Source organism: Apteryx mantelli, chromosome Z, assembly GCF_036417845.1.
Source record: "Apteryx mantelli isolate bAptMan1 chromosome Z, bAptMan1.hap1, whole genome shotgun sequence".
Classification (NCBI taxonomy): domain Eukaryota; kingdom Metazoa; phylum Chordata; class Aves; order Apterygiformes; family Apterygidae; genus Apteryx; species Apteryx mantelli.
The window spans coordinates 73,191,092-73,217,260 of record NC_090020.1 but is presented as its reverse complement, the minus strand read 5'-3'; the positions used below and the strand labels follow the sequence as shown (position 1 = coordinate 73,217,260).

Sequence of the window (26,169 nt, the reverse complement as noted above, 5' to 3'; positions counted from 1 at the left end):
TAAAAAGGGCAAAAATTATTCTTGTGATTATTACAGTATTGAGTGACAACAATTAACCATGTGAACTTAACACACTTCCATCAAAAACTCAAATTTCTTCACTATAAGAATAAAAACAGCTGCTGTTGGTAAAGAGTCACCTGAATCTGTTTGGGCTACTACAAATAGTTTGTGGCCACTGACTATACAGGAGATTTTTCTACAACCTTCTGGGGGGCTGCTAGAAGAGCTCTGTCAAGACAGCTTTATATAGTATGGATGAATAGCAATTTTTTCTTTACCTCAATAAGTTCTTAGTCCTTAGTGTCTTATACTGGTATCTGATTTTCCTGACAAAAGTCTGTATTTACTTTGTTGCTGCTTGACTGTTTATACTTCTTCCAACCCTCAAACTGTCAAAAACTTCTCTGAACTATTGTACAAATAAGTTGGGTTTAAAATATTAGAGTAGTGGCACATATACAGTAACAGTGGAACACAGCAATAACAATGCTGTGTGTATGTAATCATTTTACAGCAGAAATTAATAAAGTCACTTTTATTAAATCAGTTTATCAATCACAACTGTTCAGTTACAAAATTCACTCCAATAAAGATGTTACACATTAAATAGGTAAAACAGCTGTGTAGTGCTCTTAAAATAAACAAAACTACGCATTTGAGAGAAGCAAAGTAGCTGATGCAGAAGTTCTTGTTTACAACCATGGGTCTGCATTTACCATCTATACTTAGTTCTTATTGAGCTGAAGACATACTAAAAAAACCCTACATGTTAAAGAACTGAACTTTATCCAGGCAAGTCTGAAAGGAGAGAGACATTCTGTGCTGCTTAAGACGAAAACCAGTAAAAGTTCAATCCATTTTAAATAGGGCAATGATTATTAAAAATAACAAAACTAAACACTGGTAATTGCTTTGAAAACGCACAGTGGTACAGAAATTTTGTTCATTTGTCTTCCACATCTGCTACCATAGCCTCAATTGCATTCCAGTCCAGTTTGCTCAGGATACTTCCTGTGCTTTCAGAAACACCATCAGTATCGTTAACGCCGAGAGGAGAGAAACTAACAGTTTGAAGTGCAGAAACCTATTGGAGGAAGAGAAGATGAGCTGAATCATAGTGCTTGTAAGATCCCTATACGGCCAGGAGAAATGTTCATGCTCATTTCAAACATGTCCTAATGAAAATATATATCTATCTGCTCATTTTGCAACAAATGAAAGTTACATTCCTCTTTACGCACTCCCACCAGTGTCTGTTGCCTGGACAGACAACCTGACTATACAGTTGTTATAAAGAACATTCATTTGCAAGGCCCACAAGAAATACTTTGCTTGTAAGGACACAATGCAGGCATAAGCTGTGTAATCAGGATGTGAATCCTGAATCACTGTAATTTCCCTCTGCATCTATCCCACCCACCCTGTTTGGACAGAGAATCATTTTTTAAACACAGCACAAATAATTAACACAGGATCAGTGTTACATGATGGGTATCAGATCATTCCTTGAATAGTTAAGACATCTTACCTGAAACAAGGAGTCGTGAGTATCATGAAGTATTCTTTGGATATCATCAGGCACACTCCAAGGACTTACTACATCTCTCTCAGTTTCATGATCAAGATCTTCAGTCTGCACTGCAGTGGCAACAGGTCGAAGCTTTTGTTTAGGTGTTCTGCTGGCTCTGTACTCAGCAACTGAGGAGAAAACAAGTCAATCATAACACTGTAACATTTCTAGCTGCTTTGTTCTAAATGTCTGGAACCTTCCCCAAGAACAGAAGAGCTAGGTTCTAAGGACTGAAGCTGTGTGTAAATTACTGACGTCAGCATGCCCTGTTATTTTGAATTGATGTGGAGTATGGCTGGGGAATGCTGCAGGTCCCTTCCAGCCTCTGAATTGTCTTCCCAGGGCAGGATATAAAGTGAAAAAGGACTGTGCAAGGTGCCAACAGCATCCAGCTCCTGTAGCGCAGGCACATCCAAAAGGGACTTTTTGCTACATCAGGAGTAATTTGATAGAGGAATAAAACTACATCAATCCTGGATTCCAAAAACCACATGGCTCTTAGAAGGCTTGGAACTTCAGTGAAACCCTTAGCAACCAGGCATTACTCTGGAGAAACATATAAAAGACAGTGATGTGAGATCAGAGACAGATCAACCTATATTTTTTAAAATGAGTTTAAAAAAGAATGTGTGGAAAGGAGGAGGAGAAGGGTTGTCCACATGTGTAGAGGTAAGTAAGTGATTCAGGAAAAATATGTATGGGTTAACCACTGCTTCTCTCCCTTTCCTGTGTTGCCAACTCAAACTCATTTAGCTAGCCAAACAGGATCTCCATTATGCTACTAGCATAATTCCACTGTAAGGGAGAATGGAATCAATCTATACTATTTCCTAAATTTCAGACTGATTCTTCCCGCAACCTTTTTCTGCCTGATTCAGAAGTTCTGCTCATAATCAAGCCCTGCATCTGTTTCAGTCAAATCTGAGTTTGATTAGGAAGAAACATCTAGGTGAGCAACCTCTTCTGTGAATCCAAACCTATGCAGATAGGGAACAAGGATCAGTAAATTTTTTTTTTTTTTTTTAAGCCAAATCCAGTCATATATTCTTTCACTTTGAGATTATGACAAAATAGTATCTTAACTAGATACTGTACAGAGGGATAATAAAGTGCCTATTTTAAAGAGTTCAGAAAGTAAGCAGCATAGAAAGGCAAAGAAGAGGCACAATACAACCTCCTGTACTGCTAACTCCCTCTATGGTCTTTAGCTGAAAAAAAAGTCAAGTCCTCTTTGCCTTATGACTTCTTAACATCTGTTTCAGGGACTCATGAAATATATCACAAGTTTGTTTCAGCAATCTGGGAACTGCCATCTGGCTAAAATCAGAACTATCTGATTTTAGCAGTCTGGCTAAAAAAACAGAGCTGATGATTGATTAAAACGTTTCACAAGTTTCCAATGAAAAGGATTGTTTTACATGGGAAAAAAAAAAAGATTTTTTTCTAAACTAATACTGTATCTGAGGCCTGTGTTGCAAAACTCCTATGCAGGCATGTAATATGAAATGTGTTCTCTGTGTCTTATTGTTCCACTCATTCTATAGCTGAACAGCACTATGTCTTTGTTCTCTGTAACTTACAGTATCTAGAATCAACAGGACAGTTTGCTGCATGTCTCATTCTTCCTCTAGAAGTACTTTTCTGTAACAGCATAGTGGTATTGCCTAGAAAGACAAAAAAAAGTACTTCTATTGATATATGCAGTAGATGCAAATCTACTCAAAAGATACTTCAATAATTTCATATATAAACTTGCTTCCTGGCTTACACAGTACTCTTGCTATGGCAAATTAAGCTATTTTGGACTTCAGAAAGAGATGATAAGGAAAGGTAACTCTCATTATTTGACAGGCCAATGATATCACAGTTCTGTCATGCTCAGGGCAGCAGATTTCCATGACTGAGAGTCTGTTTTTCTACATAGAAGTTAAAACTCCTCCCTATCAAAATCTGGTAGTAACTCAAAAAAGACCTTCACTATGTGCCCTCATTAAGGAAGTTCTGTTCTTACCCCTGGATTGTGCTAAACCAAGAGCTGGGGTGAAACAGGGTCTCGTTTGACCAAAGCTGGGTTTGGCAGCAATCCTGCTCCTTTCTGACAGGATGCGACGGTTAGGATGTCTTCTACAAGAAGAAAAACAAAACACAACAAAAAACACTTACTTACCACTATCCTCCCCATATCATTCATCCACACAACTTGCAACTAACAAGGCTTATTCAGACCAAGCAAAAGCGCCACAAAAATCTTCTACAGCTCACTTAGCTCAGGATCAGCATCACACAGTGCTTGTGGGGCCAATAAGCCTCACCAGAATCAGAAGCGCTAGGGGCCACAGTGAAGATGCATCAACCTGTTTTTACAAAGAACAAGTTTAGTTCCAACAAAACTTATTAGTTGGAAGTCACTACCGCTCCTAACATGGCTTTCTGTGTGATATTCCTTAGCACTTCTGATTCTGACATGGCTGATGGTGGCCCAGCAGGCTCTGTGCAACACTGCATCCAGCTGAATGATTTATCCTCCAGCTTCACCTATTAAAAAGAGAGATGCAGAGATATCCGAGTCTGGAAGTTACAGGATTATCTGAAGTATCCACTTCCTCCTATTATTCTGGGTGATAAAACTGACTGAAGAAGAAACAGTATACTGCAATAAACACCTAGATTTTATATTTGTGATATTACCACTATCAAGAGGTATATAATCCCCAATTTGTAATACTCAAATACCACCATCTCCTCAAAAGGCAATAAGCACCAAAGCACAAACCAAAGAACAAGTAAAATCCTAAATAATGAAAAAATGAGGAATACTTCTTAAATTAGAAAGGAAGAGAGTGAATCTCCTAGGGTTTGCTGAAAACTAATTTATGTAGTCTATATGTATGAGCAGTAGTATGTTTACTTGCAAAAACAATTTTTTTGCTTGTTACTAGATGCTAATGAAATCATTAACAATGTTATTGGCTGTATTCCAGGTCCCTGCTTGCTACTGAGTGGAGTGGGTTAGGACACTGATAACAGCTCTAACTAGAGTTGGCTGATTCTGTGGTCCAAGAGGCAAATCACAAGCACTTTTTAAGGCTCCTTCCAAGATCCTGCTCTAGCAGCTGTAAGAAGACTGGTACAGGAATTCAAGACTCCTCTGATCCAGACCCTTCTGTAAAGTGTCTTTTTGATTCTGCCATAATATAAAGCTTGTCTCAAGCTAATCCTACACCAAGTAGCACTATGCCTTGTGGTCAAATCTGAAGTGTGGTAAAGAGGCCACTACATCAAAGCAGAGTTAATGCTTAAAGTTGTTACCTGTTAGTAGATGCAATATGCTGTTTTCTGTACTCTTGAGGTGATCTTGTCTTGGATAATAGTCTATGTTCATTTTCAGGTAACACCACTGTTTCAGATAACATTTCATTCATCAGGGAAAGTGCTTGCAATACTCTCATACTGTGATGTTCAGATAAGAGGGCTCTATGGAGAAAGTAAGCATGATATTACAGATTAATTCACACTATCACTCCTTTAACTAAAACTGGCTTGTGGATTCTTCAGTCTTTTCCGTAAGGTTATTTGGTAGCCAGAATAGAAGGACATCCTTTTGCAATTCAAGAGAATATATACTATCCCATTAAAATGATTAGCAAAAGCCTAAAGCATTTATTAACAATGGATTTGAGAGAATGAATGAGTCAATGTTTAAAAAAATAGATATTTGGATAATGAAGAATACAAAGGATGACAAATGTTCAGAATTTTTTTAAATAGCAAAGCAAACATGAATTGTTCATGCTTTTGGTTGAAAAGCCATTCATATATGAAATTTCACAGTCAAGATAGTTAAAACCAGCTCTTCCTTAAGACTGGAAGACTGGCATATAACTAAGAATACAAGTTACATTTATAGCAACTTACTTGTCTTTTTCTTCTTTCTTCTTCTGGATCAATTTAATTTCCTTTGAAGTAAGACTAGAATGCTGTAGAAGAAAGTATAACACTCATTAATTTATTCTGTATTGTAATCCCATTCCAATCGCCCACTTCCAATATTTACATATATTTGGGTTGAAGTTACTGTTTAAGACGCTCTCCAGCTAAAACTAAAAACAATATGAAATCATATACCCCTACCAGGAGATTCAGTAAAGACTGTCTGTATAAACTCCCAAGCTCTAAAAATATACTGAAAGCCTCCAGTGTCACCTCCATAGCTCGTGCTTAAAATATGAATATTCTTAAAGAGACGTCATCATTGTCAAACCCAAGGTTTCAGATTTCCTCACAGTCCAGCTTCCTAAAAGTCAATGTACTTTCCTAACAGTAATTAATTTAAAAAACGAGGCAAGATTACACTTTGACTTGTTTGCTAGAGCACAATTTGAATTTTTTTAGGCTATTTTTTTTTTTTTTAATGAAAGCTGAGATTCCCTCCCTCTAATGATTTCAGGAGCAAATGCTATAACAAAAGCATCAAGTATATATTGACAAGATGGCAGCATAAGAAAGGGAAAGAAGCAGTGGTAAGCAAATACACATTTGTGCAAAAAAGCAGTCTGAGACAACTCTGAAAGACTATTTAAAACAAGCGGAAGGGAAACACTATTTAATCGATGAGCTCTGTGGTTTCTAAAACTGAATACAATGCAACTGTTCAGTACCAGAAAACTTTTGCTTGTTACATGTTTGCTGCTTGGGACCTGAATTCAGTATAGCTTAAGGGTTAAAGAATTTACAGAAAACCCTGCATTCTGTTGATCAGTACAAAGTATGGGGATAGAGCTGCTGCAGGCATCTGTCTCATCTCCTGTAATCCCAGAGATTCTCCAGACTCAGTGGTGTCTTCTCAGGCCTTGAAGATATCCAGGTGACAAATACCAATTTTATGACATCTTACAGGTTTGGAAATGATTTCTGAACTGCTTTTGTACTTTTTTTTTTTCTTCAGTTATTGCCAGCACAGTGCAGATCAGAAGCGATGTATCTGGCCAATGCGCTTTCAGTAATTAAAAAATTAATAATTCTGGAAGGGAAGAGATTGTCTTCTGGGTCTGTGTTGGAACCAGTCTTTGACAAAAAAATTTCTTCAGAAACTTGAGACAGATGCCATTTCTGCTGACCCTCCATAATCGCATACACATCTGTGTCTATGAACGACAAGGATGGCTGCCCTCAGTATCCTATCACTGTCATAAAGAATTCTGGCACCTGAACCGGGCTTTTAAAATTCATTGCATTTTCCTCTTGGGAAAGATCAAACAAGGATTAAACAAACACTTCTCTACAACTTCCGTAGTTCCCATCACTCCATATCAAAATCTTTTCTTGGAGAACATTACAGCTGTCTCCATTATAGTTAGGGCAGGGATTATACTTCCTGACTCTACATCCAGCAGACAAGTCATAACTGCCACCATCATTACTGCAGCCTGGTAGGAACACTGTGGTATCTTTGCTTACTGATCACTTCTGACACAATTATGGCCAGCCCCAATAAAGTTTCTAAAAAAGTTTTAAAAAACAATATTAATGCAGGAAAAAAATCACTAAGAGCTTTTATCAAATCTAAACTGAGCCATCAATACATGTACAATAAATAACAGTTATTCTTCAAGATACTAGTATTCTTACCACATTCTTTCTTATATTGAATGGATTATGCTCTTTCTGTCTTTGCTCATCCAGTTTCTTCAGATATTCTCTCAGTCTTTCCTTTCGCTTTCTTTTCATCCATGCTCGTATCTCTTTCTTCTCCTTTTCTGTTTTTTGATGACATCCAGCAGCAGAATCATGGCTCCTGAGAGCAGATGTAAATGAGAAATAATCTATCATGTCCTTTAAATTGTAAACAATGACAGCTCCACACAATATACCAAAAATATTGCAATCTCTTAAAATTCTGTAAAATGTAACTTTATAAAAATCCTGGCATGCAAGTAATTTCCAACATGTTCACTAAAGCTTTTATCCTATTTGTCATTTACAGTCAAATAATGGAACCAAAGCTTTTAACAGAGATTGTGTGTTATTGCCTTTATAGGATAATTGGCACATTAAAAACTGGACCTCATATTGATATAATCTTTGATTATTAAGTATGTACAGTGTAAGCATCTAAAAAAAAAAATCAGATCAGGGAGATATTATCATCTTTTCTGTTCCCTCCCTCAACCTACGAGCTCCTTCACAAGTCTATTTGTATAAGGATACAAAGTTATTTTAAAAACACTAACTCCTCTATTTAGGGTGTAAACTTAAACATTCCCAGTACTCTACAGAAAGTTCTGTTAATAAAGAGCTTCTGAAGCTGATCTGCCACTGACAGGAAATTTCTATTCTGCCTGTCAGAACTGCTTTAGGAGGCTCATGGTCCCTTGGCTGAGATAGATGGATCTGCTGTATGTGCAGAGCTGTGCTCCAGCCTATGCCCGGTAGAAGAAGGAGCAGGAACAAGCAAGTAGGAAGGAAAGAACTTTAAAGCCAATATCAAAAAAAACAAAAAACCAATCAGTGCTTTTCACAATAATGGCCAGTAAAACAGTGGCCAATTATCAGTTCTAATACCGGTCTCATTGACATCAATCAATCAACTCAAATAACACATTTGTTTACATTAAGTATTAACAGGGTTTAAGCTATGAGGAGAATAACCAGAGTTAAAATTATTTAACTAACAGATAATAAAAACAGCCATGTTATTACCTACAGATTTTCTTAGATTGAGTTTTTGTAAAGCCCAGCTCCGTTGGAGAGACATCACCTTCTACTATAAGATCATTAATGATGTCAGTAACACCACTCAGGCCAGTAATTTGCAGGGGATCTTCTAAAGATCTTAAGGGGGAGAGGAAATTGTTACTAATTTAAAGCAGAATATGCTTCTAAGAACAACAAGCTAAAATCCTTCCTTTTATACTCAAAATCCGAATATTCACATTGTTTTACCAAAATCCTTCTGACTGAATTTTCTTCCCCCCCAACATTTCACTGAGTAACTACACACACAACAATACATTAAGGGAGGGTGTAGATGCACTGTCTTTAAAAAGCTACCAGCCATCACCTTAGCTTCACTGTCACCCTGCAGGTATAAGCAAATTTTGTCACTTTCCTGTGTGAAGGAGACAGAATGAGGGAGATCTGGCTCATGTTAGAAGGCTGGCAGCAAAGAGGGGTCTGAATGCACCATGAGGAAACACGGCCCCAGGCCAAGAGGGACTACCTGAGGCCCACTGGGGTGCGTGAACATGGCTGGCCCTGAGGAGGCTCAGACTGGCAGCCCAGAAGGCTGGGAACACCCACAGGGCTTATGCTGCTGCCCATGCCGAGCTGAAGCTGTGCGACAAGGCCTGTTTCAAGCACCCTGACTCTCTCTCGGACCTTTTGACCAGCCAGCTGAGCATCAAGGACCAGTGTGAGTGCAAGAGTGGTTTTACGCGAATTCTGCACATTTCTCTATTTTAATCAGTCACTCTCAAGAAAAGCTAATTCTGCATGTAACTTACTACTATAAGCTACAGTTACTTCAAGTCACTCCTTTGGGTAAAATCATGATCTGCTAAAGATGGCCTCACACCCATCCTCCAGGTCAGGTAATCACTCCCTAATCTGCTTCAGTCACAACAAGCAGTTTGGCTTAAAGTATTTAAACAATAAACTAAACCATATACTTTACCACTATACTTTAGGGAATATTTAATAAGGTATTAGCCAGCTAGTTTTTTCCATCGTAAAGCTGGATCCAGAAGACAAGCAGCAGTTAGCTTAGAATATGTATGCCAGCCCGTTTTCTTTTGATGGATATAATCATTCCAGTTCTGAAATCTTCAGTCTGTTGCTTTACATTGTCCATATGGTAACTCTTCAAAAACTTTCTAGTGGTAGTCATCTTCAGTAGATGACTATCAAAAGCAAGATTTTGCAAATAGGAAAAATAACAGCAAATGCACATAGACATTAACAACTTCTACATTCACAACTCTGTTACTTGTAACTAGAAAGCAGTTTTGAATGATCAACAGAATGTTTCGGATCAAGCAAACTGAACAGGCACTACCAAACAGACACTACAGAATAAGTGTCTAAAACTGGCTAATAAAAAGGTTTCCATTCAGTTTGAAAACTAATGCTTGAACTTTTACATAAGTGATAATTCTACACTGAGAGTCCCCTTTTTGACAGGAATTTAAAATAAACTAATTTTTGACAAAACCATCAGTTACGTCAAACTACATACCTATGAGTTAATTCTCCACATACATGAAAGTCTGAAAAAGAAAGAGTCCTTGTTAATAAAAACCTTATATTTGTAAATAAGCTAACAATATATGTTTAAACAGCTTGTGTGATAAAATAATACAGAAATATATCAACCTGAATATGCTCACCTTAAAAATAATATTGTACATAGTCTTAATGACCTGTGATCTACAGCCACGTTAGTACAGAGTCTTCGGAGAACATTTATTAACAGCTCCCTGTCTGGCAGGGATAGTTTTGCTGGGAAGACGAGGTCACTGTTGTCAGTTTTCTGCCCTGCCCAATCCCAACTATGCTACACTTCAGGCAGCTTCTGATTCCTTCCGATTAACTGTACGGCTTCTTATGGAAAACGAGCAATTTCCACTTACTGTAAAAAGCCAGGCTGTGAACTGCAGGGATTCAGAGATTGTGGCTGAAGAACAAAGCGAAGTCCAGCAAAGGGCTACAAAGATGATTAAGGGACTAGAGCATCTCTCCTATGAGGAAGGGCTGAGAGAGCTGGGCCTGTTTAGCTCAGAGAAGAGAAGACTGAGGGGGATCTTATCAATGTGTACAGATATCTGAAGGGAGGGTGTCAAGAGGATGGGGCCAGACTCCTTTCAGTGGTGCCCAGTGACAGGACAAGAGGCAACGGGCACAAACTGAGACACAGGAAGTTCTGTCTGAATCTAAGGAAAAACTTTTTTTACTGTGAGGGTAACAGAGCACTGGAACAGGTTGCCCAGAGAGGTGGTGAAGTCTCCATCCTTGGAGATAGTCAAAAGCTGTCTGGACACAGTCCTGGGCAGTCTGCTGTAGGGGACCCTGTTTGAGCTGGGGGGTTGGACTAGATGATCTACAAAGGTCCCTTCCAATCTCAACCATTCTGTGATTCTGAATGGCACAGGTGTGTAGGCAGCGTGGGTAGAACAGAGAGCTGTGGACAAGAACACTATCATCCTTCCTAAGCTAAACTGTACTCGCTCATCAAATTAAAGCTGTAACTCAGTATCACCTACAGTTTTCTTAGCTTGCAAATAACAAGTTCGTATTTAAAGAGGCAACTATAAATGTACCAATATTTATATAGTTTGTCTAGCTGTGCATGTCATTTGAGATTCACTGCTGCTATATACAGATATATAAACTATGTTTTAACAGCTTTTAAGGTAGATTGCTGCAAACATGACTGACAAATGCATGTTTGCATATATACATACACACAAATTGTATATATAATTACTAGAAGCTTGAAAGCAAGCAATACAGGAAACATACATATAAAATATGATAGCCTACATTTTTAAACATAAGAAATACATTGCTTGCACAGAGAATTTTCCTCCTCCTTTTAATGCTACTAGTGTCTTCATAATTGCAAATGTAGTATTAGTTTGCAAAAAGAAATGAGACCTCATAAAACAATGTTTTATGACCTAGCTAGTAGTTACCATATAGTGATATAAAACAATTTATTTTGCTTAGGCAGACTGGATCTAACTGTCATCTCATCTCTAAAATACAGGAGAACACCAGAGATGATAAAGACAGCTATGAGAGGAAGGTATGGGTGTTCTGTGGCACTGTGCCTGTTTAGATTCATGGTACTACTTCAGTAAATAATTGTAAATCAGCATAGTGAATGGCTTCGGAATTAGACCCAAAGCTATTCATTTTCTTTCAATAACATTGTAGATGGGATAAATTTGAGTACAAGTATAATTCACTACTGAACTGTTTTCAAAGTTCAGTGACACTGTACCACCATATAACATATAATGCTCATCAGCATTACACAACATTCTGTATAACAGTAACGAGAAAGTATTAACACAAGGAAGAAAAGGATTGCTCATCTTTAAATGGAGAAAAAGGGAAAAATAGACATAAAAATGATACCAGTGTTTGATGACATTATGCCACTGGGAAAGTTAGAAGCAGAGGCTGCAGAGGCAGAAGAGGGCACTTCCAATGTAGTATAACTGGGTACAGGATGTTCCAGTTTTAACCCTTCCTTTTCTTCATCCATAACATCTTCAAAAATCGGGCCCCTCAAATAATGTTCTGATCCCATGGAAAAAAATAATACAGTAATTAACATAGACTAACGAACAAAAACACAATGCAAAAACTCATATAACTTGCGTTAATGCCATATTTAGTTTATGTTTCCAACCTAGACCAATTTAAAATTAAAATTTTCAGCAACTCCTTGCATACTTGCATACAGCTACTCCAGCATAGTAGCTGTAAGTAAGTATGTACCACAGTCAATTGTTATGCAAACAATAAATTATTCAATACACCAGCTCTAGCAAACAGTTAAGCAGATGTAAACTTTTATCAAGATGAGAAGATATTACAAGTACGCAGCCACCAAAGACACATGAAAAAAGTTTCATTATATACAAAGAGCAAACTTCACATCCATTTGTCAGCAAGCAAAGCCCTCACAAGCTTCAATTTTGGTTTTATGAGATAATAGAAAAATATACTATCATCTTTAAAACTGAAGACCAGATCTGGTATTATGGTTTTGGAAAAGATCAAAGTATATAAATATTTTCAAATAAAATTCTGTTGAGGCATTACTCATAATGTTACTCAGATTTTCTACCTTTGATTTTATTTCTTTCAATTTTTAAACTTTTGATGCATTTTTCAGTACACCTGTTGTGATAGCCATTACACTGAAGTGGAAAGAAAAAGTTTGCCAAGTTTCAATCCAAAGTTTACTATCCTTCAGTTAACTGAACACATACCATCACCAATGAGTCCAGTATCTTCTGAGAATGAGGGATGAGCACCAAGGCCTGCATTGGCAGCCATTTCAAAATCTTCTATTATTTTCACTAGCTATGAATGAAACAGCAAAACCCATTAACAATACATTCTTCAAAGTAGTTCTGACAATCACATAGCAGATATTCTTGCAAAGATTGCTTTACATGCTTTTTTTTTCTCAGAATCATGTAAGTATTTTACTGAAGTATCCTTATTCGAAACAAAGAAAACAGTTCAGGAATCAAACTAGCTCAAGTAGACTTTTTTCATTTAAAGAGTTTTCTAATGTATTTTATCTAAAATACCATGGATATAAAAATATTTCCATATTTTTCCTAAGTCAAGAGTTTCCAAAAGGTGAAAAGTAGAAAGTGAAAACTAAAAGTGACTATCCTAGATTAAGACATTTTACTTATCAGTATTCTTACACAGCACAGGCTTCATAATTCTTTTCTAATACATAAGAAGCTGTTATAAAAGGAATAGAGATGAACTGATGAATGGTGATGAACTGGTGTGCATTGAAAGAAGGGCAAAAAAGAAAATCAGCTTATTTTCAGTGAACAGGATGTAGGCTAGATATTCAGAAGTTTTTAAACCTAAATGCAGCAAAATGCTGGAACAAAGAGAGGACATGCAAGGTTTTTTCACTGAATGCTTTTTAAAAAATCAGATTTGATAATCACCTGGAGGAATGATATAAGTGATTAAGTGATCTAGCTCAGTGCAATAAATGTTTGCAGGTGACACACTGAGGTCCTTACATTTCTGTGAATACTTGGGAGGGCAGGCAAAAATGGACATTATCATTTTGAATTATTATATAAAAAGTAGATGCTGCAGAATTACACAAAGTGATACTGAATTCATTCAGTATAAAGCCAGTTCTCCAGGAACTGGAAACTGACTTTTTTTAGTGTGCTAATAAAAAATTTTTTATACCAGATAGGTAAAATCAGAACCTATTGGCTCATGTTTAGAAAAGTCACTCCCATTGTGTTCTAAACTTCATTAAAATTTCAAAGTAATATGAAGAAATATTATGAACATTCCCCATTTCACATACATGTGAAGTCAACCACACCTGAAGTTTTCAGGAAACTAAACACAGCATTAAGAGGCCAGATTCTGTTGCCAATTTTTAATTTACCAGATTTTTGTCACGACTTATAAAATAGTAATTCTTGAATTACGTATAAGGTCATCCGAATGCACTATGTCCAAAACACGTTTATTTTTATTTATATATTTAGATTTATAAAAACACCAAAAATACAAATATTTTATGAGATAAATGGTAACAGGTCCCAGAAATAGTAACATAATGTTCTGCAGAAGCAAAATGGCAGAAATCTTTGCCAAAAAGATCTCTTGCTCAGCCTGAAGTTTTGGGTCATTCCAGCCTACCAGTTCTAGGGAAATTACATATATTCAGCCCATTCAGTAAGAATGTTGCCAATCTGGCCAGCATTTGGCCTGCTCTAAGTAACCATGAGGGCCAACAGATCCAGCACGAAATGTGAAAGAACTGGGCATTATTCTCTCTCTCAACATATAATAAGCAAGGCTGAAAACACATCATTCCAAAATCCAAATTTTGTCTTTAGTTTAAAGAGGAAATAGGAACAATTTCGGCCACAATGGTTAGCAGCCTGAACTCACCTGCTTGGTATTGCTGAAATCCTTCTCCATATTTTCTGCTATGTTCTGAAGTGTCTGTAGCTGTATATCCATTTCCTGCAACTTTGTGGAAAAGTATTCTTTGCCAATTACTTTGGCTAGTAGCCCTGAAGAATGAAAAGGTCTGGCATCCTCACGTACTATATTCCAAGTCACACCACCTGTAGCAGAATCGAACTTTTTATCTTCCTTTTGCACTTGGATTGACACATTTTTGAGATGATTGTCTTGAAATAAAAAAAGAGTGCACCAATATATCAGAACAAAGTGCAAACATTTAAGTACTGATAGTAAGTAGGCATAGCTTATTATATGTAATGTTATGTTTTAGCAGGTAGGAATCATCACAAAAAAAGTTAAAAGTATAAATGTTTTGATCAATAAGACTAAAGAAGGAGGAGGTGAGTGGGGGTAAGGCTATGAGTTTTTCTGTGGGAGGCAAAGATACTATTTTCAAAATATATAGCCTTTTTTTAAAAAAAAAGATGGTTTTACCTTTCTTCTGAAACCCCTCAGGAGGTGTACTAGTAACAGAATTTGCCATGTGATGAAGTTTTGCAGAAGATGAAATTTCAAACTCCTCATTTCGCTGTGTAGTAACTGTCTCTTCTACAGATTCAGGTATGACGGGCAAAACCTTAAGTAGGTCACTTTGTTCAATGTCAATCACATTGATATATTCATGTCCACTCTAAACAAGAACAAGATCATGAAGAATTACACAATATATGTCCTGAGTAGTACATTATTAATCATTTCCTGTGCTTACGTCTTACCACTTTGAGACTTTTTGTTTCCAAGACTGCAATTTTTTTCTGCAGTATTATAGAACTGAGTCATCCAGATAAGAAGAATCAAAATTCATGTGATAAGACACAAACAGCATATTTTAAGTGTATTTTAACCTTATATACATTGGATCACTAACCACATCAGGTGCATCAGACAAAGAGGGTGGTAAATGTGTCTCATTCTCCTCAGTGGGGAGGTTTAAATACATGTCTTGTGGTAACATCTCAGGGACACTTAATGATTCTACAGGAAAAGAATAATGGTCAGAATTATATTTACAGTAAAAACCCTGAAACTTTAAACAAACTGTTTGGAAACAGGTCTGTATTCTCTAAATGATGAGAAAAGTTTTGACCAGCAATTTTTAAAAATAAGGATAAACAATGTAGCTTAACAGGTTTCTTTAATGTTTGTATATAACAAAATCTATTACTATTTAATTATTCCTCATTTTTGTGATAAATCAGTAAAAAAATATTCAAAAGAGCAAAACCAAAGCAACATGCTACAGTATAAACTGCTAATCATTTCCAAATCAGTTCTAAATAGCAAAAAAAAAAAAAAAAAAAAAAAAAACCAAAACATGTCTTGACTTGGTCAAAATAAATGTAGTATTTTGCTAGAAAAATCTTTGGTAAACCATTTGAAAAGGAGTATACAGTATAGTAAAACAATCTTCCAAATGAAGCAATGCTGTCAAACATTAAAAGAAAGGAAAAATTACTTGTAAAGAATGCTCATGTGCTAGCATAGGGAAAATACTTAAGTAACAAATCCTAAGTAGTACAGTTTAGCAAGGATTTGAAAATGGGAGTACAAAAGGCCAAAACAAAATAAATCATCCATTTTACCCCACCCCACATTTACTTTGTATTTTGTATTCTACAAACTAAACCAAAAGATGACTGATTAGGAAGAAAACTCTCGTCTAAGAATGAAACATTGCTACTTAAACATATCACTATTAAACAACTTAAAAGATACATGGAAAACTATCGTCAGCTGACCTAATAGACCCTGATTTCATGTGGAGTTGTGATCTTTGTTTTAACACCCCATTGCTCAATCCTTTTGGTCTAAAGTAACCCCAGTTCTGCAAGACTGAGCAACACTGCAGTGAGTCTGGAGCAGCAAGCGTGCTGCCAGGCTGCCACCACACATGCAGGCTGCCCAGGCTTCTACCACCACACACACATTGCAAAACGACTACGTTGTTCCTCAGAATTAGCATCTCTGAGGATATCAGTTCTGGCCTCTCGTTTGTCTGCTGTCAGCTTAAGGAAATTACTAAAAAAAATTATTTTGAGTGTAAGCTTACGGACAATAAAATCCTTAAGAAAACAAGCTAAAATCCACAAATATATCTCCTAATACTGACATACAAAAAGTATGGGTCCACTGCACTATATATATATAAAAAAAAAAAAATACACACAGCCAAATTTTTCATATACAATATTGTTATTATTTCATATTATGTTTCAAGAAGAAATAGGATAAATTAAGTGTTTTATCTATACCCTGCATTAAGCTACTTCATGTACAAAAAAAATTTTTAAATTCATAAACAAAATAGAGAAAGACAGAAGCCACACCTGGCACAGGAACTGGCATGACTGACTGATTTTTTCCAACTTCAGAAACCACATTTCCAGCACTAGTTCCAACATCCTGATATGATTTGAGCTCTTGATGAGAAAAAAGAAAATTAAAATGGATGAATCTAAGGAAAGGTAAGACACTAAACATCATTTGAATAAGTTTCTGATTTTTCAGCTTATTATCAAAAGAAATTTTGGGGGAAGAGATATGAAAGCAATTTCAGACACATGTGAAACAGTGTCTAAAATCTATTTGGATAAAATCAGGTTAAAAGGAGCTTCCGAGAAAACGCACAGCAGGTTTGACTCACAGACAGCTTATGGATCCTCTTAAATAACTGCATCAATAGTTTTTTTAAATTTTACAATTAATTTTAGCTAATACTTTATAATTTGTATTCTGATATCTTGTATTTTAATACTTTTTTTGAAACAAAAAGTTACAGCACCACAAACTGGTTTTCCCTCTAAAAAGTGACTCCATTTTGGGAACTGACCAAATACTGCAATTAACAAGAAGCAATGCTGGAAATAACAGGTTGCAGCAGCCCAGACAGGCAGCACTTACCCGGATCAGTATTTGTACTTGCATCTTGAGTTTCTGCAGGTTTTTTTCTTGTAGAAGCCATGTAATGCAAGTCTGTTGAAGTAGTGATTGCGTCTCCTACTGTGTCTAAAATGTGGTAACATGCAATAGTTATCTATAATGAATCGAAGAATTAAAATCACTGCTTTCATATATTTCTAGCCCAAAACTAAAGGCTCTAAAAATATTTTTATTTCCATTTCTGACAGAAAATTTTAACATTTCACTAAATATACTTTATGAATGATACTGAGAAAAGTTTTGCACTACCTATCTCGTGCAAACAAATGCAACTACTGAAAATTATAAAGTTAAAATCAAGGCTGAGTTTGGATTTGTAATTTTTAAACAAAACATTTTAATACATTGTACAACTGCAATTTGTTTCATATTTTAAAAGGGGTAAATATTTGTACTATGTATATCTTTGCTTTCTTTTTACTATTTTTATATGGCTTTGCAAGGCAATATTTCTCCAATGACCAATTTCAGAGAATGGGATCCTTTTTCTTCCTCTAGTAAGACTAAATATAGTGCTGAATTAATGTAATAGAAAGAAGAAAAGTCTTTCTATGGGCGTGCTCTTTTTGCAAGCTAGAAAGATTATGTTAAAAGTTAATATAACAGCTTTTAAGTTTTGTGTAATTAGCATATGCATGCAAATAAAATTGGAAGAGTAAAACACATAAAATATTGATTTAAAATTTGAAAACATTTACAATGTTCTTCTGATCAATCACATGAACCACAATCTCTGTGAACCATAGTTACTGAAATTTACCCAACACACTCTTATTCTCTTCTATTGTCTATAGAAAAAACAAAAAGCAAACTTGGAATCTATTTTCCATTATAAAGTCCATTGTCTATACTGTATATAAATAATTATAAGATTACCACTTTAAAGGAAGCTTAACATAGTGGAATTATTCTGAATTTACACACAATGGATATGAGACCTTAAATGTGCCTACAGCTCTCTCCCTACCAATCTCAAAAAAATAACTGTCCCAAAAGAGAACTTATGTTGTGTATCCTGAAAAGATTTCCTAATTTTCTGGGGAAAGATCCCATAAGCCATGATGTTGTAGTTTGTATTTTCACAGACTACAATTTTGAGTTACTACATCTTGATGTTGTGTTACTATAGGATTTTCCTTTGATATTTAAAAAAACTTCTGCTCAATTTATTTTAAGAACCACAAGTATTAAAAATACTTGTACTTACCCAGTGAAATGAAGAAATCACCTCCAAGGTAAGAGTTAGATTTTGCTTGTTGATCCTAATAAGAAAAAAAGAATAATCTTAAAAAAAAAAAAAAGAAATTTAATCACAATTACAGGATTTCTTGATGCTGTTAACTTTCCAATATATTTCCTTTGAGTGGCAATTAAAAAAAAAAATCATTATACCTTTTCTATCCCCTTTTTTTATTGTGCTCATCCTTTCCTACTTAGTGGAATTACTGAGTATGCATCATTCTTTCCCATTATATATCTTGAGGGGGATCCCTAGTAAACTGGAAGTGACAGTAACACTATAAAAATTTCTCATTCTTCTTTGAGTGTATGAAACATGCTACCTCTGCTGTATCATAATTAGCATCTCCCAGCAATGATGAGGCTCTCCATCTGCTGTGCTGGATTGGGAAAATCTCAAAGAAAGTATGTCCAGAAATAGAGGCTGCTATTCTGGGTAGTGAACACCCTGGCTTTAAATCTGGTACTGGCAAGGATAACTCTCAAAGATGTTAAAAGATGTTAAAAAGGCCTAAGCAAACAAACAGAAAAAGTGTGCAAGTCAAAACTCAAATGAGGAAGGGTTCCTCAGTCTCAGTCAAGCAGCTGAGATGAACTGAGACCTCTTGCTCCCCATCCTGCCTCTTAAATAGTCATTTAGTCATGTGAAAAGAATAAAGCCTGGAACATCTGTCCTAGAATTACTGCTGGGCTAAAAATTTTCTCTAGCTGTTAGTGTTTGCATATACATTCACATTTTAAATGTACACACAGACAAACATCCTAAGAAAACACACAAGTTCATGTCCCAGTTTTACAAGATTTGTATCAGTAAGGCAGAAGTTATCTCCTATCTTACACATTCATACAAAGAAACAAAAAGCAAACTTGGAATCTATTTTCCATTATAAATCTCCTGTTTACAGGAAATGCAAGTATACTAATGAAAGATATATACTGTTTCTAGGGAGAACCTGGAAAAGATGTGACTGTTTTGGTTTACAGTTTGCTTCCTTGTTATGTCCCTGTTAATGTCTGAACGGAAAAAAGCAAGGGAAAAGTTATTTTTATACCCCCATCTCCAATGTATCAACCATCTCTTTATCACTAATACTGATGATGGAGTCATCGGGGCGGAAGGTCACACTTGGTTTCTTCTTTTCCTCCTCCTCTTTCATTTGTTTCTCTTCACGCCTCTTTTGTCTGTCAACACATTAATTACAAATTAAAAAAAAACAATCTGCATTTTAGCAGTAGAAATATCTATCATTGTTTTGTAATGAAAATTACTATTAAGAAATACAGACTGAAATAAAGGTAACCAGCAAATCATTTCAGAAATAGGACATAGCAAATAGTCAGGAGACAACAAACGCACTTTGAACCACACATACAGATATGAAAAATTGTCTCCTAGTTGCAAAGATGATCATTTGTAGTAGCACCTTATAAAAGCAATAGCTCCTTGAAAACATTTCCCCTTGAATGTTCTTCCTATTCTCCTGGTAAAAGCAAAAGCCCTTGATGCTCTAGTGCTATATTGCTTCTGCTGTGTCTTTACTAACATTTTCTATGCTAACCTTCTCAAACAAAATTACATCCAATCCCACTTCCTTTGAAGCTATTGTAAACCCTCCCACTGATTTCAAAGGTATAAGGTGTAGGTTACCAGTGAGTCTTTCAAAATTAAGACCCATTTTAAAAGTTTGGCTTGCCTTTTTCTGTTCTGCACATGACTTGCTTTAAATGGTTCAATGTCAGTTTTTAGTAACTGGATAGGTTCAGCTTGATCCTGTCCAGTGGAAGCATTGGGCACAGTACGATGCTTGTGGTGTTGCTCAAATGCAATGAGATTTTGAAGTGGAATGAGCGTTGGTACCTGAAAGCATTCACAGAGCAAACCAAAAATGAAACAGTGATAAAGCAGACTGGGGTGGTGGTGGTGCAATTTTTAAAATTCCATTTCTGTCCTTATCACAAAAAGGATTTATTATAGCTTTCTTTGTATGTCTGTAAATATTTACATTGTATGCATTTACATTTCTGTAAAAACAGCACTATTTTTAATCATTTTTTCTTATTTCTTGGTATTTTATACATTTTTATAAATCACTACCAGTGATTTTGGTTAGTAGCTTCTTTATGCATGCAGCACTAATTCATTGAATGTTGATCAACTACGGAACGTGGAATCAATCTAAGGTTGTTACAAACATTTCCAAGCCTGCCCTCCTGCCTCATATTGACACACCAATACAAGGTACCTTCATTCCAGATCTCTTCTGGCTGCTGTGCTGAACACTTCCAAATTCCATAATCTGGAAGCATTAACTTATTTTTGATGAATAAGAAACTGTGAAACTGGAAAAAAAACCTGCAACCTTAAAAAAAAACACCACACATCAAATCCATTACCTTCTCTTTTCGAGGTAAATCAGCATGGAGCAATGCTATTCCTGTGTGCTGTACTGTTCCTCTGAAGTCAGTCTCCTTTGTTACAGGTTTAACAGGTATTAAAGTAGTAGTGATTGGCTGTCTTATAACTGGCAGAAGTTTAGGTACAGGATCAAGCTGCAAATGTAGTAGTGGAATACTAGCCATCTTCTCAGTGATCAGTGCTTTGTCCGTATTCACATTCTCAGAGAACTGCTGCTGAGATGAAACTTCTTGCTGTCCTTCATACTGATCTAGATTTAGAGTTCTGTGAGGTCCCTTATGTACAGTTTCTGCCCATCTTTTCTCTTTCTCATATATTTGCCTTAGGATCTTGGGGTCATACCTACTCGCATTCAAACGTGCTGTTGACTTGCTCCGTTTTCTTGGTGTATGTGATGATTGAAGGTTCCATAAAGAATCCGATGAACTCCAAGCTACTCGTGGCACTGGGGGTGGTCTAGCAAAAGCTGGTGAAATTTCTATTGGATGTAAATATGGTGGTTTGAAATGATAACCTGATTCAAGTTTAAGCAAAGGAAATCCATTTGAGTAATTTATTTTTTTTTCAGTAGGGATAAGCTTGGGTGTTTTCTGAACAATTGAGGGAGGAGCTAAGAGATGAAGTGGTTTAGCAGGTGCTGGAGAAGGTAAGTTTTGAGATGGTGGTGGAATAAATCCTGTTACAATGGAGTGGTTCTCTAATAGGCTTAAAGAAACATTCGCATCTGGATGATTCTAAATATGAAAAGCAAACAAAACAGCATTTACAGGTACATTGAAATAGAAACCACATACTAAATACGCACAAAAATGCTATAAATTCTTTTCTGCCTAAGATAATCGCTACAAAACCATTTCCCAATTTAACAGATAGGATAACATATCAGATATAGAGATTATTATTCATAAATAACACTTTGTTATACCTACTTCAGTATGGCCATTGTTGCTTTCATCTCTTAAACTATTTTTTGGTTGAAAATTAGAGATCTCAGCAGATTTTCCTTTATCTTCTTGAATGAGCAGCTGTGTTTTTAGAGAAGCATTTGCAGAACACGAAGATTTTTCAGAGTCACCGCCTTTTGCAGTGTGTGAAGGTTGGCTTCCTTCCAGACGAACAGATTGAGACTGTTGCAAAATCTGCTGCACATTTGGCAGGTTGGCAAAGGATGACTGCACTATTTGCATTAAGCTCATGAAGTTGATTTGCTGTAGCTAGGATACACACACACACACACACACACACACACACACACACACACAGAGTTAACACTGTGAAAAGCTTTAACACAGGTCTTGGCAAAAATTACTGTTTTATAGCTGTTGATAATCTTGTTAATATAGGTGCCAAAACAAACAACATCCCAAAGTTTCCAGGATAATTTATTTGTGTGGTTGTTTATTGAACTGGAATTTCTTTTATGAGACATAAATACCTGCCCATAGACAAGTTATGCTAAAGGCAGATATATTCCTTTACTTTTTTTCAGTGAAGTTTAAGGAAACCTAAGCCCACATAGAATAGTTTAAATATACTAATAAAAATGAATTTCTAGTATAGCTACAAAGTCATTACAGCTTCAGAATCTTTCCTAATCTATACAAATGGAGCAAACTGAGTTATGCAACCTAAAATACACTCAAACTTTTGTTATTTTATCATTCATTTTATTGAGTCAAAAGCATGTGTTAAATCTAAAATACATTTTCTCAGTAGTTATCTAGAACCGGAAATCTCTGTCAGCCACAACCAATCACAGAATACCTTAAAACCAGTAACTTTTCCTAGTGGTTGTTTTAAATAACATAGTTTAGACTGCATACATTATTTTCAACAATGAACTGCCCTCACCTGCACTAATTTAAGCATTTCATCTTGGAACATCTGCCTGACAGTTTCTGATGTGCTCAGTTTCTCTTCTGTAGGGACTTGCTTCTTGACTTCTTGCTTTTTTGTGCAAAGGGAAGCACTGGAGGCAACGCTTGACATGTTTGACACAGCAGTCAGAGAAGGCTGACTATCACTTACAGAAATCTCTCTATTACTTAAGAACAGAAGGAAAAGAACAAAACTATTAAAGACATTCTGAGTTCAGAAAACCTATACTAGGTCGTCTTAAATCAACCCAGTAAATTTTAAAGGCATTTGCATTTTTTAAAAAGCATAATTAATTTACAAGGACAATTTAATAGCTAACACAGCATAATCTTCATTGGAAAGCCTGTAAGAAATATTTTTTCTTGTAATCCCTAATACACTGAAACAAAAACAATAGTAAAGAAGCAAGACCTGTCTGATTTTTTTAGTCAAGAAATTTCCTGAAACATTACCTTTGCTAGAAATATAGGCAGAAGATGATGCTGTGACAGAAAGAGGGCTAGTTAGTCATAAAACCGAAAGCTGAGGGAAAATTGACAAGGACATTATTAGCTGACCTAAGAGAGATGGCAGAATTACTTTCACTTAAATAATTAAATGTACATTTGTCTATTTAGAAATTAAAAAAAAAGAAATTTCAGATCAGAAAGCAATTTTTAGCATTAAAATAACATGCTCCAGATCATGCAATATATTGAATTTTCTGATTACTCCTAGAAATAATTAGATCTTACAGAAGGTAAAGACTGTTAACTCAAGTAAATAAAGTACTTAAATGATGTAAAAGGGTCGGAATTTACATGACATTATAAAGAAATAAAAGGGCTTCATCGATATTATTAAAACTTGACCCAAAAGACAACTCTCTCAAGAGAGATCTTCAAGAGAGATGCTGATATTCCTAGGAGTACAGGCAACCTTTGGAGAACTCTTCACAACTGAACAGGACGGCCGCAAAGCATACCAAGAAATAAAAGTGTAAAGCAATGGCTGATGGGTAACATTGAAAAGGTTTTGCATATTTAATAGGTGTGAAGATGTACAGGAAATCACTTGGAAGACAATTAGAATGGCGTGAAGAGTTAAATTTGAAGTTTTTTGTTTTTTTTTAAGTTGACACGGAAAACTGGAGAAGGAAATGAGACTAGAGACAAGACAAATGATATCTGAAGGCATGTACACTTCAAATCTTTCTCTAAACTGAAATAACTCATAGTACAGAAGATTGCTCCAGAAGCCAAAGCCTGAGACTGACTCTCATCCCTCTTTCCAATTCCAACTTTCTCCCTATTTATACACACAAACATATGCATAATATTCCTATATAGCAGTTGCTGCTGGACATTTTTATAATTTTACAGAAGTATTATGAATATAAGTTTATAATTATAATGCTGTCTTTTATGTAACTTAATATACATTCTATAGTAATATTATATAATTATAATAATAAAAGCATTGTAATATTAAAAATGCATGCATTAGAAGTACAAACATGGAAAAGGGCACCTAAAAAGCCTACCTCAAAGTATCTTTAAATATTGTTCAGATGAGTATTTAATTACAGCTATCTTTCATGAAAGATTTACAACCTAAAGCATTCCAGAGGGCCTTACAAACGTAACGGTGGTCTTTTTTTTGTGGGGAAGTGAGTGATTATAAAAACAATAACCATGCTATAGAGGAAAATAACAACACTGTATGTCTTCTGTGAATTATAATCAGAACTAAAATATAGCAATGATATTGGGACTATCTAGTTCAACTACTTTTACTGAGAGGGTTATAAACATCTATAGAAAGCAACTGTTCTTTTTTTATGTAAAGGAAAGCAGTTCATAATGTCCTTTTTAATGTTAGAGCTGTCATGATTCAGTTTGGAACCAGGAAACAGGAGTGCCACTCTTCTTGAAATTCAGTAGCTCTGAATTGCTAGTTTAACATGTTTGATTCATATGATATTCTGGACAGCCTGTGAGAATACACGACCTTCAAGGATTACAGCACAAAGAGGTTTGAGGAAAGGCTATTTAGTAGTACAATCTGCAGGTACATACACTATAGTTGCAAGTATTTTGTAATCTGTTGTAAATGATTAAATCTATATATAATGTCACTTAACACTGAAGATTTAAAAGGAGCAGCCCACATAAAACATTACAGGTTTTTCTTACCTGAGAACTTCCGCATCTTGTTCTAAATAGAGTGAATGAGGAATGATACTAGTAACCGTCTCAGTCATGCTATAAAGAAAGAAAAATATGAGTATTGCAAATATTACAATAATTTGCTATGCTACTTATCTTCATTTTATATTTTTATAAATAAATATACATACACATGTATGTATATGTGCATGTGTGTACACACATACACACATAAATCCTTCTGAAAAAAATATTATAATTAAAGCATAAGATAAATTATCTGAAAGCCACCTAATTTATTCAGAGCTATACTGATAATTTCTTCTATTACTGCATTACACTGCAATTTGAGCTGCAAATATTGACATTCTTGTTTTGTCTCCCTAGCAATGAGAAACTGACTCAAACAAAAGCAATGAATAGGTTCTGGCTGTTTACACAAACAGCAGGAAATAGAGAGTTTGATCTGAGAAGAGAAAATTCAGTTAAAGCAATACTGTTAATATGATTACAATCTGCATTCCTAAAAAAGAAAAACTAAAGAAACCTCTGAGGGGCATGTTATGTGCAGTCATTTTTGTTTCTTTCAAAACAAAAATATATCAGCTTAAAATAGTAGAAAAGTCTTTCTAAAATTAGGCCATTTTTAACAAACATTACACATACACAGCAGTATTTACTTATATGCTATCACAATTAGTAAGACTTTCTAAATATCATGACACTGAGGACACTGTATATCAGGGGAGAAGGTTTTATCAATACAAACAAATTAGGTGGATTCAAGAAGAAAGCTAACTGAAATAATAAGTTGACATTTTTCTATCATTAAAATGAAATATAACCTCTTATCCACCCAGTACCTTGGTAAGCTATTTAAAATATGTTAGAGTACATGTGAAATAGAAGGTGACTGAAATTCTGTTTCAAACTATGAGTTTGTTGTTATAAACAATAGGGAGAACCCACAGAGACTAGACTGAATTTCAATAATCAATAAAACCACTTAACTTTCTAAACAAAGTTAACAGAGAAAGTAAAACAACAACAAACAATCTCTCACCCATTCTGTTCAGCCTTTCTTTTCTCCGATTTTTCCACTCTTTGGTCTTCCTGTGGACATTCTACATCTGAAATGGGGATGGGCTGGAATATAAAAATATGGATCTGAACTTGCATATTTTTACACTGTTACCCTTCTGCTTCAATAAAGT

At 35.5% G+C, this 26,169-nt stretch overlaps 1 protein-coding gene across 1 annotated transcript in view; it reads right to left on the bottom strand.

The window, feature by feature from the left end:
• Positions 1–491: 491 nt before the first annotated feature.
• CPLANE1 (ciliogenesis and planar polarity effector complex subunit 1) overlaps positions 492–26,169 on the bottom strand; it is a 55,037-nt gene continuing 29,359 nt past the window's right edge. Inside the window, exons 29-52 of the mRNA XM_067315288.1 lie at positions 26,019–26,101; positions 24,983–25,051; positions 22,782–22,974; positions 21,860–22,144; positions 20,909–21,664; positions 20,209–20,372; positions 19,567–19,696; positions 18,483–18,537; positions 17,237–17,341; positions 16,663–16,755; positions 15,204–15,310; positions 14,771–14,966; positions 14,258–14,502; positions 12,574–12,667; positions 11,711–11,875; positions 9,807–9,837; positions 8,273–8,404; positions 7,202–7,367; positions 5,489–5,550; positions 4,883–5,047; positions 3,585–3,697; positions 3,154–3,237; positions 1,532–1,701; positions 492–1,087 (exon numbers count right to left, since the gene is read on the bottom strand). Coding sequence (XP_067171389.1) covers positions 947–1,087; positions 1,532–1,701; positions 3,154–3,237; positions 3,585–3,697; positions 4,883–5,047; positions 5,489–5,550; positions 7,202–7,367; positions 8,273–8,404; positions 9,807–9,837; positions 11,711–11,875; positions 12,574–12,667; positions 14,258–14,502; positions 14,771–14,966; positions 15,204–15,310; positions 16,663–16,755; positions 17,237–17,341; positions 18,483–18,537; positions 19,567–19,696; positions 20,209–20,372; positions 20,909–21,664; positions 21,860–22,144; positions 22,782–22,974; positions 24,983–25,051; positions 26,019–26,101 — 3,804 coding nt within the window. The 3' untranslated portion in view covers positions 492–946. The remainder of the gene's footprint in view (positions 1,088–1,531; positions 1,702–3,153; positions 3,238–3,584; positions 3,698–4,882; positions 5,048–5,488; positions 5,551–7,201; positions 7,368–8,272; positions 8,405–9,806; positions 9,838–11,710; positions 11,876–12,573; positions 12,668–14,257; positions 14,503–14,770; positions 14,967–15,203; positions 15,311–16,662; positions 16,756–17,236; positions 17,342–18,482; positions 18,538–19,566; positions 19,697–20,208; positions 20,373–20,908; positions 21,665–21,859; positions 22,145–22,781; positions 22,975–24,982; positions 25,052–26,018; positions 26,102–26,169) is intronic.